General features: G+C 41.9%; 1 protein-coding gene across 10 annotated transcripts in view; it reads left to right on the forward strand.

Annotated features, from left to right (window-relative positions):
* Positions 1–16,850, forward strand: part of CIT (citron rho-interacting serine/threonine kinase) — a 156,460-nt gene that overhangs the window by 10,218 nt on the left and 129,392 nt on the right. For all 10 annotated transcript variants that reach the window (XM_079151227.1, XM_079151230.1, XM_079151232.1 and 7 more), the window contains exons 4-5: positions 4,174–4,349; positions 10,129–10,230. In XM_079151227.1, the coding sequence (XP_079007353.1) occupies positions 4,174–4,349; positions 10,129–10,230 (278 nt within the window). The remainder of the gene's footprint in view (positions 1–4,173; positions 4,350–10,128; positions 10,231–16,850) is intronic.

Below are 16,850 nucleotides of genomic sequence, written 5' to 3' on the forward strand. Positions count from 1 at the left end.
ATTCACTATAGCAATAACCTTCTGAATGTTCCATAACTGTAGAATCTATGGATGCATGATAAATTTTTTTTTTCCACTTGGAAACACAAGACAAAATTAAATATAAAAGGTTAAACATCATGTCTTCATCCTTTGGCTGCTAAGATGGGGTAACTTATAAGCAATGGAAATTATTGCTCACAGTTCTGCATACTGGGAAGTCTGATCAAGAGGGCCCTCAGTCTGCTTCAAAGATGTCCCCTTCCGGCTGTGTCCTTATGTAGCAGGAAGGGTAAATACACTCCTTTCAGCCTCTTCCTTAAGAGCACTAATTCCATTCATGAGGATGGAGCCCTCAGGCCTCACTCACTTCTGCAAAGCTCCACCTATGCTCTCATCCTGGGATTAAGTTGCAACACAGGGCCAGGCTTGTGGGCGCATGCCTGCAATTCCCAGGGACTTGGGAGTCTGAGGCAGGAGGATTGTGAGTTCAAGGCCAACCTCAGCGAATGAGCAAGACCCTGTCTCAAAAAATAAAAAGGACTGAGGATGTTGGTAAAGTGCCTGTGAGTTCAATCCGAAGTATCTGTCACACGCAAAAAAAGTTTCAACATAAGCATTTTGGGGGGACACAAGCATTTAGATCATAGCACATCACATACATAGTAGTGAGAAAAACCACTCAGAATCTTTATGTGTCTGAGATAACCACTGCCAACAGTTTCATGCATAATGTTCCAATTTTTTTTGTGTCTGCTTTAAAAATATTGATTATGGAAATTTACAAAAGAATAGTATGAATCCCTGTGTGCCAATCAACCGACTCTAGCACTTGTCAGCCCACTTTATTCTTGCTTTAACATTACGAGTTTAATTTTACACCACATAGATCACAAGTGTAAAATGTTTTGCCACTAGCTTTGCTTCCTTAGCAATATATTTACTCAACAAATATTTACTGAGCACTTAGCTATGTTAGGTACTGGGTTGCAGCACTGATCAAAACAGACAAGAATTTCCTGTGGGACTATACATTCTAACATAGATTGACACCTGTCATTCATTTCAACATGTACTTAATTAATATTCCTCTGTGTGGGTGGACTTTTAGATTGTTTCCACTGCCCTCTTGATGGACCTTTAGTTGTTTCTGATGATTTTTGTGACAACTCTTCTCATCATGAGCATCTTCATATGTATCTTTTCCCCTGAGGACACGTATGAGGCTTTTGTGAATGATGGATTTCTAGAAATTGATATGTTGGATTACTGAGTTTCAAAAAAGAGAAGCAATCGACTCAGTGCTGCTGGCTTTTGCCCCCTGGGTCTGAATGTTTATCTGACAAAGCCATACCTTGACTACATTTGCATTTTGTGCTTTTTTGGGTCTTTAGTGTCATCTCAGTATTCAGTACTGGACCCACAAGTACTTTGAAAAAGTGTATAGGGCTGAAGGGTTGATGTGATTCTGGGTCATAGAAGCAGCTGGTATCGTGAGACACATCGTGAAGTGCATTTTTTTAAATAGTCATAAACTTGATCTTAGCATCCTGCCTCTTCTCCTTCATCATCCAAAAGACTGGGTAAAAATATGGAGATTCAGACTGGTTTCTTTAAATTCTCAAGAGTGTTGGGGTAGTTTTGCCTACAAAGCAGTTTGTCTACTTGTGTGATTGAGATGCCTGGCAGTCTCCAGTGGCAGACTCAGAGTTATTAAGTTGGACAATGCCATAAGCCACTTTGGGGCCCAAGGCCTGATAGGAAATTCAGAGAGATTGGCCTTGAGTAAGCAATGATGACATCAGGTTCAACCCAGAAAGTTGCAAGTCAGCGTTATTTGGTGAATTGTAATTCAAAACTCAAACACTTGACATGAAAGAAACTTGGAAAGGGACTGAGAAGGAAGACAGGGCTTGGCACAGTGTAGTCAGGACCAAAGGAAAATGCCATGCAGCTCTCAACTTTGCTTCCATATTGTATTCTTCCTTATTTCCATGGAGTATTTTAGATTTATTTTTTTACAGTGATCACAATGAACTCATGTGGCTCCACCAAAGGGGATCCCCAAGAGACTGAGCATGACAGGATGCAGTGAGTGTGGTCTGTGGGTAGGAAGCCCTCAATATGGTGGAGTTCGCTATTTGTGCCTTGAAGAATTCACCTCCACCCTTGCAACAAAGGGATAGGTAATAATAATTACAGCTGTATTGGCTGATCAGTCAAAATGCCACTCAGCAACAGTAATATGAAATGGCCCGTCTCTTTGTTGCTCCTCTCATTGTATGAATGACTCATGGAGTAGAGTGTGACTCTAGAATGTGGTGTCCATGGAGAATTGGTCCCAGGACCACCTGCAGATACTGAACTCCTTAGATGCTCAAGTCCCTTAAATGAAGTGACATAGTAACTTGTGCTCAAGTCCCTTTTATGAAGTGACAACTTGTGCACATCCTGTGTATTCTTTAAATTATCTCTAGATCTTTTTGTGATACCCAGTACAGTGTCTACACACCACTTCATTTGCATGGATTCAGTGTAGTACTTGGTGCATAGCGAATTCAAGTATTGCTTTTTTGAAACTTTCTGGAATTTTTGGTTTTTCCAAATATTTTTAACCTTAGGTTGGTTGAATCTGCAGATGCAGAATATCTGGATGTGGAGGGCGACTGCTCCTAAATTTATCTGATTCCTGACCACTGAATGGCCATCCCTTCTAGTTTCTTGAGGATTCTAGTATCTGTGGGGAATTTCAATATATTCTCATGGTCTTCCACATGACAGCTTCCTTTGGGATTCTTCAGGATATTTATTTATTTGTTTGTTTATTTATTTAGTGCTGGGGATTGAACCAAGGCTTACTGCTGAACTACACTGCCAGCCTAGGATAATTTTGATTGTGGGTGTCTCTCACCTTTTTTGACGTGTAACCCCTGTATATGATACAGTTTTTCCATAATGTGCAGGATTCTGGTTTTGGGTCAGTCACCACAGTTCTCCTCCATTCTTACAAGTCAGTAAAGTCATTACATGTACAGCCACGTCTCAGCTTAGTGTAGTTAGAGTGTTCATAAATGTATGTGAATTTCCAAAACCACCATCCATTAGTCCATACTGCATACTTCCATGATCTCTGACTGCGGGATTGGACTTTTGTTAAGCAAAAGATTGTTGGAAGCCTGTCCAGATGTGTGGCAATGTTAGCCCTATAGGGTAAATCTCAGAACTCTATTTGGTCCTTCAGGCTAAGCTCTGTCCCCTTTTTTAAACTCTGCTACATGTTAAAATGTATCAGGCAACTTTCCATTGCTATTTCAAAATACCTGAGGAAGTCAACTTAAAGGTGGAAAGATTTTATTTTGACTCCTGATTTCAGAGGTTTCAGTCCATGGTCACTTGATCTTATCATTTTTGGGCCTGTTATGAGGCAGAACATCATGAAAGGAGCAAAACTACTCGCCTCATGGCAGCCAGAATGCAGAGAGAGGAAGGGAGGGAGGGAAAGAGAAAAAAAATAGGCTTTTATAACAAACTAGCTGCCCTAAAACCCATTAAGCTAAGAATCCATAAATGATTGAATCCATGGATGAGGTCAGAGCCATTATGACCTCCCCAAAGCCCCTGCCTGTGAACACTGCTATGTTGGGCTTCAACACATGAGGTTTTGGGGGAATACTTCAGATCCAAACCATAACATAAGGCAAGGAAAGCATTACTCTGACTGACACCATGCAAGGGAGATAAACTTGGGCTAATGGAATAATATCGAGCAGAGTACATGGAGTTAGAATGGAACCATCTGGAAGCTAACGCCAAAGGTGATTGAAATAAGAATCATATTACTTGTTTGACATTCTAATCCAGTCTAAAAATTGATGAGTATATTTGACCAAACACTGCCCTGCAGCCCTCAGAGAAAGAAGAAAGCATGGTTTGTAGCCTCCCTCCCTGTTTTCTAAGTCTACAGGATTCAAATTATGGCTACCATGGAAACCGTTCTTTGGAATTTCTGGAGCCCTTAATTTTAACTTAACATATAAAAACACTTTTGTGCTGATTTTATAATTATTCATGATGGATGAGAAAGTGACTAAATGTCTTTTGACAGGGAAGACATAACTCTTTTTTCTTTCTTTCATAAAGATGCATGTATTCCAAGTGCTTTATTTTCCTGGGCGTAACTTCCTTCTTCTGCAGATTCTGACACCATAGCTGAGTTACAGGAGCTCCAGCCTTCAGCCAAGGACTTTGAAGTCAGAAGTCTTGTAGGTTGTGGCCACTTTGCTGAAGTACAGGTGGTAAGAGAGAGAGCAACCGGGGACATCTATGCCATGAAAATCATGAAGAAGAAGGCCTTGTTGGCCCAGGAGCAGGTAAGAGCATTTTAACATCAGCCCTTCTCCTTTCTGTGCCAGAATGTTCATTGCAAAGACAGTAATCTGCTGAGTTGTCACCTAGGATCCAGCAAGTTTTCCTCTGACTCCATAGTTAATTCCAGTTGCATGGGCACAAAGCTCTCTTGTGTTCTTAGCTCTTTTCTGAGGTTGGTTCATTTTGAAGGCTCACACATTTCCATTGATTTCTGGATCACGATTCTATAGTTGTATTTTATTTTCAGAACCAAATTGGTCTTTTAACTCATGATTAAGATTTTTTATGACTGTCAGCTGGGGATCCAGGGATATGCATAGTATAGGGTAAATCAGATAGCATTTGCTTTTATAGGTGCTTTAGATATTTGTGTTGTGGGCATGTGTTTCTGACTTTAAAATAGGCCTTTGAAGAAGTTAAATAAAATTGTTACGTAGCTAGAGTTGCTTGTTTGATAACTGGTTAAGAAGTTATTTTTTTGGTGTGGTATTTTCCTTTCGTCTAAGAAAGGCTGCTATCTTTAGGCATATTGATTCATCTGCTGTGTTTTAGAGAGACTGCCATCAGCCTTGGAGTTCAGAGAGTAATTTATTAGTTACAGGCATTCTAGTGCACGTCATGTGTCCGGTAATGTACCCAGCTCTGTGGGAAGCCTGCAGAGGGAATTGAAGTTCCACAGCTATTACTTTCAGGGTTTAATAGCAGCCTTGGAAAGTGGAGAAAAAAATGCAAGCATTGAAAGCAGGTGCTTTCCAGCTGAAGCATCGCAGAGGGGGAGAGCAATTAGCAAATTCATTAATGATGGTGTGAGGGGAGATGTCCTGCTGCCCAGGACAGTTAGGGAAAGTCCTCACTGAGGAGGGGTAAGGTAGTTCTGGACAGAAGTGGTGAGAACATGCCAGATGTAAGTGTGGCATGTACATTTTGAAACGATCACTTTCTGGAGGTCTGGGTATCAGAATGCTCTTTAGGGGTGTGCGTGCGTGCGTGCGCACGTGTGTGTTGTGGTTTAGAACAAATATACGGAGAAATGGGTGGGTAGAGGACAACTGGGAAATCTCAAGAGCCTCATTTCTTTCATTGCGTTGTAAATATAACAAAATTTACCATTTTAACCATTTTTTGTGTGTTATTCAGTAGTTCTAAGAGCATTCACAGTGTCATGCAACCGCAACCACCATCCATTTCTGGAACTTTTTCATCATTCCAATCAGGAACTTTGTACCCATTATACAATAACTCTGCATCTTCCCAGGAACAGTAGTTTTCAATTGCAGTTCACTTGGTGAGGTGACTGGGATCATTTAGGCTTCTGGAAGGAGGCGGTTGGGATCTGGTTCCCTGTAGACTTTAGTGACTTTGTGTGGCCTCTGATCAGAGAGGCAGTGGAGAGTGGAAAGCTGCTTGTCAGAGACCAAGGATGATGTGGCCTCTGTGTTTTGAAATGAAATGTGAACAGCATCATAGGAAGGAAAAATGATGGATGCTTGAACTAGTTTGGAAGACAGGAGTGGAGGCTGCTCACCCGGCCTCCCACATCAAGGTAGGACCCATCCATCAGCAGCGTACACTACCGAGCAGTCACTGCATCGGGTGTTTCTAGGTCCTTGGGCAGAGGCCTTGACGTAGCCCAGCCTTGCAGTGCTTATGTCTTCAGTAGTGCATGTAGGAACTGCAGGCACATCCTAGAGCTGTTCAAACAGATGTGCCCTTCTCCAGGTGAATGGCCTGAAATGACCATGTGTGAGGTGTGGCCTGGGCTTTTTAAAATCACACACATGCAGGAATTAATGAAAACCATCCACCCATTTCTTAAGAGGGTGATTGTCAGAGAAAAGTAGGGTCCTTCATAGAACCCTGGTGAGGATTTGGTATTTAAGAACCTGAGGGGAGAGAGGTTAGCACAGGGAGAAACTGAAAGGAGAGTCAGAGAGGAGGTTAAGGACAAGTGGTATCCTGCAAACAAAGCCTGTCACCGGGGAGCCCAGGGTACTGTGACAACCAGAAGAGGTCCTCAGAGACCATTTACTTTAATGGAAGCTTCAGGGGTCAGAGTCAGTGTCAAGCAAGTAAAGGTGGAGACTGTTCCGTCTTGCCAACCCCCACGAACACCTTTTATGTGTCAGCAAAAAGAAGGCTTCGTCCTCAGGGACAGTTGGCGACGGGCTGCCGGGCTGTTCTCCAAATGGCTTAGATTTTGTCTTGGATGTGTGCATGGACAAACTATTTAAAAACATTTAATAGTTTAACCAGCGCATCAAAGCCCAGACTTCCACAGTTGTTAGAACTAAATGGGAGGCTTATTTATTCATTTTTATTAGAACATTATGGTTGTACGTAGTAATCGTACACACTTTGATGAATTCATACATGTGAGGAATTTGATTTCCACGCCCATTCCCCCACTCTTCCTCTCCTCCCTCCTCTTTCTCCCGCCTCTGCTCTACTGAGTTTCCCTTCCCTAGTGTGTTTGTTTATTTTTGATTGCTACTTTCTACATATAGATAAAGAAATTCCCTTTGGTACATTTATATGTGCATTTCACATGATTTTGTTAAATTCATTCAATAGTTCCTACCCTTTCTCATCCTGAGAGGTATATTTAAAATTACATTTATTTACATTTTGAAACGATCACAAATTTACAGAAAAGTTGCAGGTGCAGTATATCAGTCAGGGCTCTTAGCGGAAATGGAACCAGTATAAATGTGTGTGTATAACCACCGCATACAGTGTTTTTTTCCTGAACTATTTGATACTTACAGTTTGCTCTCCATAGCGGTGGGTTCTGCTTCTGTGAATTCAATGAACTGCAAACTGAAATCATTTAGGGGGGAAATAATTGCATATGTACTGAATATGTATTGGCTTTTATTCTTGTCATTATTCCCTAAAAAATATAGTATGACTATTTTCATAGCATTTATATTGTATAGTAGCCTAGAGGTGATTTTAAGTATATGGGGAGATGTGTGTGGGTTGTACATAAATACTGTGTCATTTTGTGTCAGGGACTTGAGCATATGGAGATTTTGGTATACACAGGGTCCTGGAACCAGTCCCCCATGGATACCAAGCGGTGACTATGTATTTGTGTGTGTGCAAACACACATATACATACACACATGTATATACATGATGTATATTCACATAGAATATACATACACACAAGGATCATAGAATATACACATAGGATGCACGTGTATATACATTTCTATAGAATTTATTTCATGTGGTTCGTTTACATGATGTGGAAACTGGAAATCTAAAGTTCATAGGGCAGGACAATAGGCTGGACATTCTTGAGTAGGAGCTGATGATACAGTCCTGAACTTCTTCCTCAGGGAAACTGCAATTTTGTTCTTATGCACTTTCAACTGATTGGATGAGGCCCACCCAGATTACTGAGGAAAATCTCCTTAAAGGCAACTAATTATAGATGATAACTACATCTACAAAACACCTTCACAGCAATACCGGAGTTAGTGTTTGAGTAACTGTGTGTGCTGTGAACTAGCCAGGTCAACATGTAAATTTAGTTATTGGAGAGTATAGCATTTCCCCTGCTGAACCCCTTGAAAGTAAGTTGCCAACTTGACCTGTTACTTCTGAAACTTTAGTATTTCCTTCACCAAGGACATTCTCTCATGAGCCACAATACAACTGTCAAAATCAGTAAATGAGCAGTGATACCTTAATGCTGGCTCTCTTCAGACTCCTTCAGGTTTCACTAGCTGTCCCCGTCACATCTTTTGGATCAAGGACCCAGTCTAGGATCACACCTGACATTTACTTGTCACTTCAGTCTCTTTGAATCTACATCTGTTCCTTACTTTTTCCTGGCTCTCGTGACCTGGATGATTCTGATGATAACAGGCCAGTTGTTTTGTAGAATTTAGATGTGTCTGATATTGCTCAGGCTTAGATCCTGGTTATAGATCTTTGGCAGAAATATTGCAGGTGGGAGATGCTGTTCTGATCACTCCAATAGGGGTTTCTGTTTGCCACATTCAGGATGATGTTCATTTTGATTTCTGCATTAAGTTGCTGCCTGCCACGCTCTTCCATGGTGAAGTTAAACTTTCCTCCTTTGTACCTAAATAAGAATTTTATGAGGAGTTACCTTCCAATAATGGAAATATCCCATTCCTCATAAAACTTTCAATTTATTCATTTATATCTATGAGGACTTGATTTTCTTTTTCTATTTCAGTCAGTGTGTTACAATCTGTTATTATCATTATTTTTATACTTGAATTGTTTCCAAGTTGTCTCTTTAGGTTAGCTTTTGTGTCCCTTTGACAAATCATTCTTGAGTGGTTTCTTGTTTTCTGGTAATGCCGGAAGTTCTGGTTTCTCATGTATGTTTACTTTCTCTGGCATCAGTCTTTTCTCTAAGAAGACTTGTTCAGTGGAAAATGGTGTTTGGAGGCCAAGATCTGGACACTGGGTGTTCTCATTGCTACTGGGATGACACTGCTCTCAGATTCCTTTCAGTGGACACTGCTAAGGAATACATGTATATTTGTACAGTATTCCTACTTGTACATACGCTATATATACACCAAGAGGCATGTATACACACACACATTTACCTCTATTGATTTCTGTATACCTATGTATTGAAAACTATATTTACTGTAGTATCTCTAATTCCAGTCCAACTCAAGAAGGTTCATTTTAGTTTTTACACTTTCCATGTTTACAACTATATTAGCTTTCTGTTGCTATAACAAATACCTGAAAATCAGCTTATAAAGAAAAAAGGTTTATTCTTACTCACAGGTTGTAGGTTTCAGTCCATGGTTATTTGGCCCTGTTGCTTTTGAGCCTGTGGTGAGGCAGTAACATGCAACAGAACTGTTCACCTCATGGTCAGGATGTGAAAGAACAATGAAAGGCTGGAGTCCCAATATCCCCTTCAACGATATGCCTCCAGTGACCTCCCCCCAGGCTTCACCTCTTAAAAACCGCCTTGCTCCCATAGCATGATGGGCTGAGGACCAAACCTTTAACACATGAGCCTTTGGGGACACTTATCCAAACCATAGCAGTAACCCTATCCTCTGATGTTGTCATTTTAATATTTTTACTAGTTTCTCAGCAGCCTGCATCCTCTTTACTAGCTCTGTTGTTATCCCCTGTCCCCTTGGTGGGTCCTGATAACCTGTTTCAGGTCACACTTACACGTGGGTGTCCCCCGATAGTCCACAATGGCTGCCTCTCACCTGGTTGCCACCCTGTGCACTGCCAGCTCCTGACTCCCTGTTCTTGGCTCTGTGGTTCTCCAGTGCTTCCCTTGATTTGCTCCACCTGATGGAACTGTTCAGGAAGGGAAGGTGAAGAGGGACAGAGACATTTATTTATTTGTTTTATTTGTTCTTTTTAGTTATACTTGACATAGAATGTATTTTGACGTATCATACAGACCTGGGGTATAACTTCCCATTCTTGTGGTTGTACATGATGTGGAGTTACACTGGTTGTGTGTTCATATATGCACTAGGAACGTTAGGGACAGAGACATTTAGATTCAAAGGAAGTGGTTTGACTTTAAAGAAAGACATTAAGTAAGTAATTGGACAGTTAATATATGGCTCTGGCAAAAATTGTGGACAAAGTGGGTGAATAATAGATTTATGGAATGCCAGGCTAAATGATGGCTTTATTTCTTTAAACTGGAAACATGAGTTTAGTCTTAAAGACAGAGCAAAGGTCATCCCCTGCCCTCCATTCCGTTCTTTATATTATAATTGTCTAAAGGGTTTCTTTTCCTCCTAGGTTTCATTTTTTGAGGAAGAACGGAACATACTATCTCGGAGCACAAGCCCTTGGATCCCCCAATTACAGTATGCCTTTCAGGATAAAAATAACCTTTACCTGGTGAGTCTTTACATCCATCTCTGGAATGAGTGGCGTGCCTGATAGTCAGATGCCACAGTTGCAGAATTGAATGTGGTTCTTGCCCCTGATGTCCATGGCGCCTCTCATTCATTCAGTTGCTTTCCTGACTTCCAGGTGTGTCTCCCTGTTCTCCTTGTTCTAAAGATGAAAAGCCAGCCCATTGAGAAACACCTCATGACTCCTGAGTCCTGCAGCTCTGGCTTAAAGGGCAATAACAAGAAATTGCTTGGGAATAGAATCTTGCTTTTAATAGAATCTTGCTTTAATTTTCAAAAGTTAAAATAATGCATGGTTGTTAGAAGAAAATGCAGCCTGTTCTTACGCACGTGGAAGCTAGAAGAGTTGATCTCCTGGAAGTGGAGAGTAGGATGGTGGTTGCCAGGGCTTGGGAAGGGTGGGGAGGGGAAGGATAGAGGAGGGCTGGTAAACATGTACAAAAATACAGTTCGCTTGCAAGCACAAGGCCCTGGGTTCAATCCCCAGCACCGCAAAAAAAAAAAAAAAAAAAAGGTAGGAAAAAAAATGCAGTTCGATAGGAGGCTTAGGTTTTGGTGTCCAATAGCATCAAAGGTAACAATTTATTCTACATTTCAAAATAGCCAAAAGAGAAGATTTTGAATGTTCCCAACATAATCATGATAAATGTTTGGGGTGATGGGTATGCTAATTACCCTGGTTTGATCATCGCACATTGTATACATGTTTTGAAATATCACACTGTACCTCATGACTATGTAAAATTATTATGTGTCAGTTAAAAAGAAGAGAGAACCTACATGATGAGACAGGTATGAAGTAGGAAGGATAGGCCTCTATTTTTTTTGCAAATCCCCCTCTCTAGGGAGACACGTGTCGATGTTGTTCTTTTTGACCCTTAACTATGGCCTGGATGTGGGGGAATTGAATCTGCTCATATAAAAATGATATGTCACTCTCCATTTGGCTCTTCAGCTCACTTTTTTTTTCTTGCCTTTTAACACTTTAATCCAGATATCCTTGTGTGTCAGTACATACAGGTATGCGTTGTACTCTTCTTTCTTTTTGGTGCTGGGGTTGAACCCAGGGACTACCTTGAGTGGCACCCCCAGTCCCTGCTTCTTTCTTCAGGGTGGTGGCATCGTTTTCCCTGATACGCAGGGAGCATGACTTATAGAATGCTCAGTCTGATTTAGGGCCTTGTTTAGGTTCTTGGGGGATGACATTCATAAATTTAAGAAGTGTATCCTAGAAACAATTTTTATTCCTGATTCAGCCTTTAAAACGACTAAACTGGCTGCGGTGGCACCTGCCTATAATCCCAGTGACTTGTGAAGCTGAGGCAGGAGGATTGCAAATTTGAGGCCAGCCTCAGCAACTTAGTGAGACCCTGTCTGAGAATTAAAAAAAAGAAATAAGTTAAAAAAAAGAAAAAGAAGTACTGGGGATGTATATCTCAGTGGAAAAACACCTCCGTGTTCAATCCTCAGTACCAAAAACAAAACAAAATTTATCATGTTACCTTGACTGGAGATAAACTTTTATAGGGCTCATATATCAGAAAAAGTAAGAGAGATGAACAGTCATCTGTCTTGGACTCTTGCTGGGCACTTTGTGATTTGCAATCAACAGTTTCACATTGTTGAAAACCCAGTGCCTGTGGAGAAGTCCCCCAGCCTCATCCGGCCTTCTGAGCGAATGTTTTGTCACATGAGAGGTTGGGAACCTGGCAGGCACTGATCATGTGCCCCTTCACCACCAGCAGCACGCCCCTGCCGTGTTCACAGCCGGGAACTTCCTTCCCTTGACCATCTCCTTGGACGCTTTCCTTGCTTGGGACCTGGAGTATGGAGCCCTCGCCTTCTCTGATGACCTTGGTGTATTTCTGGGGTCACCTCTGTTCCAGGATACTTGCTGCCAGGCGACATTTGCCTTGTGCTCTCTGTGTTTGATGGGGCCTGTCCTGTTTGGGTGGATGGATGGGCTTCTTCATTAGCCCTCAGAAAGGTTCTCTGCATACAGCAGTGCTTCTGTTTGTTGTTTTTGTTCATGTCAAATTTTTTTAAACAATTTTTTATAAAGATGTTGACAGACCTTTTATTTTATTCATTTATTTATATGTGGTGCTTAGAATCGAACCCAGTGCCTCACACACGCCAGGCAAGTGCTCCATCACTGAGCCACAACCCCAGCCCCCATGTCGGATTTTAATTGGAGCTCTGTAAGAAGTTTAGAACACCAGCTTGTGAGGATAAGCTTCATTTTCAAGGCAACATAGAGCATTTGCAGCTCTGGGGTCAGGAAGGAGTGAGTTTTTTTGGCAAAAATTTAGGGTCCACAGTTTTCCCATCTGCCCTGCACTGTTCTGTAAACTCATTTTTCTCTTCCTTTGGATTGAAGAGCTCACCTTGATGTTTCATCTCATGAAGCTGCTGCTGCTTACTATTAAGCATTGTTTGGGATTTTCATGCTATGAAGGTCGGTTTGGGTAAAGGTGATGACCAATTTTGAGTTCCTATGTAAAGGAACTCGGTTGAAGATTTAGGAGTCTAGTCACATGTGGCAAGCCACTGCTCAGTGGCTTGAGGGGCACCTGCTTGCCTTCCTGGTGGCCAGTGATGATCAGAGGTGTCCTGGGGTGACACTGGGCTGCGGTTTTCTTGCCTGCTGGCTGTAGTGCTTTTTCATGGCACAGTGGTTTTCAGAACACACCTTCAGAGGGTGTGTTGAGCATCTTAAAATTTTCCTGCTTTGGTGTCATCATTCTTATTACCCCTGCCTGGCTTTGTCATAGTGGAAAGAACCGTCCCTTTCTTTTTAGTTCCTAGTTGTGGATTTAGCTGCTGGGAACGTCTGCCTGGGAAAGCACTCCTGTAATACCTCTCAGAACGGGGACGGCGGCTGGCTCCTCTGCTAGGCAGGCTCCCCGCGGAGTGTTTTCCTGTTTGCTCGCTTTGGCTGTGGCTCGTCCCTCCTGATCTTACCACTGCCATTGGCGTCTTCAGTTCCTTTTCAGATTTTCCATTTGCCATCTTGCAAGATGGGAAAGATCTTGAAAATTGCCTTTTTCTAGAGTGCTGGCTGCCTCAGTCCCTTGATCCTTGGATCCAAGAGCATTCTCACGCCTTCTTCAGCAGCTCACTGAGTGTCACTGATGGGACCTTGCACTCATCTCCCTGCCTGCATTTTCTTCTCAAGTGATTTGGCATTTTGGAGTAAAATGCTTTCTAGAGGTATGATTTTTATATAGAAATTCAAACTTAGCATGGGAATCACGGTATGTTCGTGGTTCCACCATCCTTTATCTGTAATTCTGAAATAGCCAGAGCTCTGAGTTCACCTCAAGTTCTTTTAGTTACTTGTTTGGCAACAGAACTGACTTGAATCCAGTTTGCAGCGAAGCCTGACCTGAACTCTTCAGGCTGTTCGTGGTCTGTTCATTCCCATTAGTGTGACTATTCACACATTTTTTCCATAAAATTATGAACGGATTTGATCATGAGGTGCTGTCCCAGCCCCTTATTGAGGTGTTATGTAATATAAAGTGTACGTGTCACTTTAGCTTTCCAAAATCTGAAACATTCTGAGTCTCAAAATACATTCTGCCGCAAGATAAGGGGATTCTAGATCTGCACTGGCACTGTAAGGAACTCAACTCCATTATGCCTATTGACCACTTACAGATCACTAAATCTTTGGAAGTTGGGGAAACTTACATATTGTGGTAAGCTCCATTGACAGTTGAGCACCAATTTGTAATGCTAATGTAGTTTAATTGAAGATACATTTTAGATCAATGAAAAACCAATGGAATTCTACTTACTGTGCATCTTGGCCGTTTCTGCTCTCCAGTCCTACCTCTGCTGAGTGAGACCCCTCTGTTTTCTTTTGCCTGTATTACTGCCATAACCTTCTGAGTGTTCTCCCTGCCATCTGTCTCCCCCAGGCCCCCAGGTCTCCCACATACTGCAGCCAAGTCATCTCACTGTTAAAATTCTTCAAGACTCCCCACCGTCATCTGGAGGAAGTCCAGATTCTCCCGCGTGGCTCACATGCCTCGTCAGTACCATTTCTCTCCTTTCTTTTGCATTCATCCTGAACTTCCTTTGGTTCTTTGACCTTGCCTCTGACCCCTCTGCATGCTGTTCACTCGTTCTCTGTTTACCTGCCCAACTCCTGTTTCTCTTTCTGGGTTGGATCAGATATTACTTCTAGAAACCTTCTTGGACCCTCTGCTTCTAGGATGAATGCCCACTGCTCTATGCTGGTAGCACCCTGTACTTCCCAGTATGAGTGACACTTGCCTCTTCCACTGCGCTACTTTCTCCATGAGGGGAGCAATTATGTCTCTCTTGCTCCCAGTAGAGCTTTACCAAATAGGTGCCTAAGAAATATTTATTGGATGAATGCATGATTAATTTCATAGAAATCTGATTTACATACAAATTTACTTATTGTGTTATAGAAATCATATTATGTTAGCTGTGGGAGTTTTGTTCTCTAAAGTACATAATTCAAGATGGACCCAATGAGATTTTCAAAAATTGGAATGCAGTGCAGGGAAATTGAACTTGGGTTCTTTTGAATTTTGAGGCATAAAAAATTTTCCATTTGCAGTGACATACCAATGAATGAGGCTTGCCGTTTTCTGGTGCATAGGAAATGGTAGCAAACTCCACTGTATTTTCTGGTTCTATATAACAGGCTAGTCTGGTATTTTGGCAGGCTGCACATGGAAACAGTGCTTTGCTGATCTGGTTCATGGAGAAATCTGTTTGGTTCTGTGTAACAGATGCCTTCCTCAGTGTCCTCTGATGAAGGAGTTGATTTTAACAAAGAGAACGTTGTTTTACAATCCGCCACTTTCAGTATCGTTGTATCTAAATTCCTTTGTGAGGTTTTTTTTTTTGCATTGATATTTTTCATATTTAGGGGCTCTTCAGGTTGCTTTGGCTCTCAGCCTATAATTGATCCATGAACTTAGTTTCTCTCCTGTGACCTTCCTTTGTCTTCTCTCTGTTCATTCCAAATGTTTGTCGCCAGTTGGACATAGAGAGGTAGTAGTTATGGTACAAGTTCAGCTGCTGTAACAAGAGACTCCAACATCCAGTCCAGGCTAATGGAGCAGCTTTGTATTTGATAATTCAGGGACCCAGGTGTCTTCCACCTTGTGACTCCTCCATTCCTTAGCATGTTGTCCTCTTTTACGTGGTTGAATTTGGGCCATTCCATGTTTTTGTTCCAGCTGGCTGTTGAAGAGAACAGCCGGAATTCAGAGCAGGCAAGATGCTTTCACACAGAATGATGTGGAAGTTGAGTCCATCATTTCCTCCCACATTCTGCTTTCCAGAACTTAGTCACATGACTGCCCATCTACTTGGGCATGTACTATCTAGCTGCATGGCCTATAACCAGGTAGATTTTTATTATTATGGAAGAAGGGAAGGATGGATTTGGTGGGGACAATTAAGTCTGCCGCAGAGGTAGAGCTGGGATTTGAAGTCAGGCCTCTAACTCTGCCTTCCATATTCTGACTCATTGCATTGAGCCACTTCATCTAAAACAACTGCTAATTGCCACATGACTGAGATGTGCTGCTGGGATTAGTTTTTTATATTTCCTCTCTCACTTTGAAACCATACCAGTGCAATCTGGAATAATTTGGAAGTGGGCTATTTCTAGGTACTGACCCCAGGGCCTTAGTGAATATCACCAGCCTGTGTTATTTTTATCATTGGGAGCCATAAGAGAATTAATGGATGCAACTCCATTGTTTACTGAAATGGGCAGCTTATGATAGTTTTGACAACGAGACGTGCTGTTTTGATCTCTTGGCTAAGATGAGCTGATTTTTCAGCATGTCTCAAAACTCACCAGGCGTGTGCTCATGTGTTGCCACTTTAGAAGCCAGGGTTTAGAAGCCAGCTGCCCATCAGAGAGAGGCTGTTCCTTAGAATATTGTTCCATTTTATTGCTTTTCCTTGTTTGGTCTCTCCAGAGTCATTGGCCTTTTCAGCTTCAATTTTCTCATTGTCGAATGAGATATTAATTCCTTTTCTTGATCCCGATTCAGTTGCTGAGTGTGTTATTGCCTTGGGGATGGGGTGTCTTTGAGTTTTCTGTGCCTTTGAAGTAGTTGTTTTGTGTTCTGGTGTTTTCAGGTGCATCTCAAGTGAGCACGTTGAGAGTCTCGCCATTTTAGGAGCCACAGTTTAATCACGTTGTACCTGTTTGTTCCGGGCCTGTGTGTCTGGTTCAATAGCTTGGGTGGGACCCTTGGATCTGCATTTCCATTAAGTTTCCAGGTGACACTGCTGCTGTCCAGGGACCTCACTGAGAATCATTATCATCATACGGCTGTAGCTCTGGTTAGTTTCTGATTATTGCTTCTAACTTGTGTCTACCAGCAGTAGCGTACAAATCTGAGATCCCTTTCCTTGTCTTCCAGGTCCAGGAATGACACATATTTCCTTGCTGGTGCTAGCCCTGGGGTGTCCTGTCATCCCATTTTGTTTCCTTTTAAACTAATCTGTTCTTTTGTAAATAACCCCTTCCTTAATTAATGTCCTCAATTACCTGGTTTGAGTGTACCATCTCTCTCTTGCCAAGATTCTGGATGATTC

The sequence above is a fragment of the Sciurus vulgaris genome (assembly GCF_902686455.1).
Source record: "Sciurus vulgaris genome assembly, chromosome: 8".
Classification (NCBI taxonomy): Eukaryota; Metazoa; Chordata; class Mammalia; order Rodentia; family Sciuridae; genus Sciurus; species Sciurus vulgaris.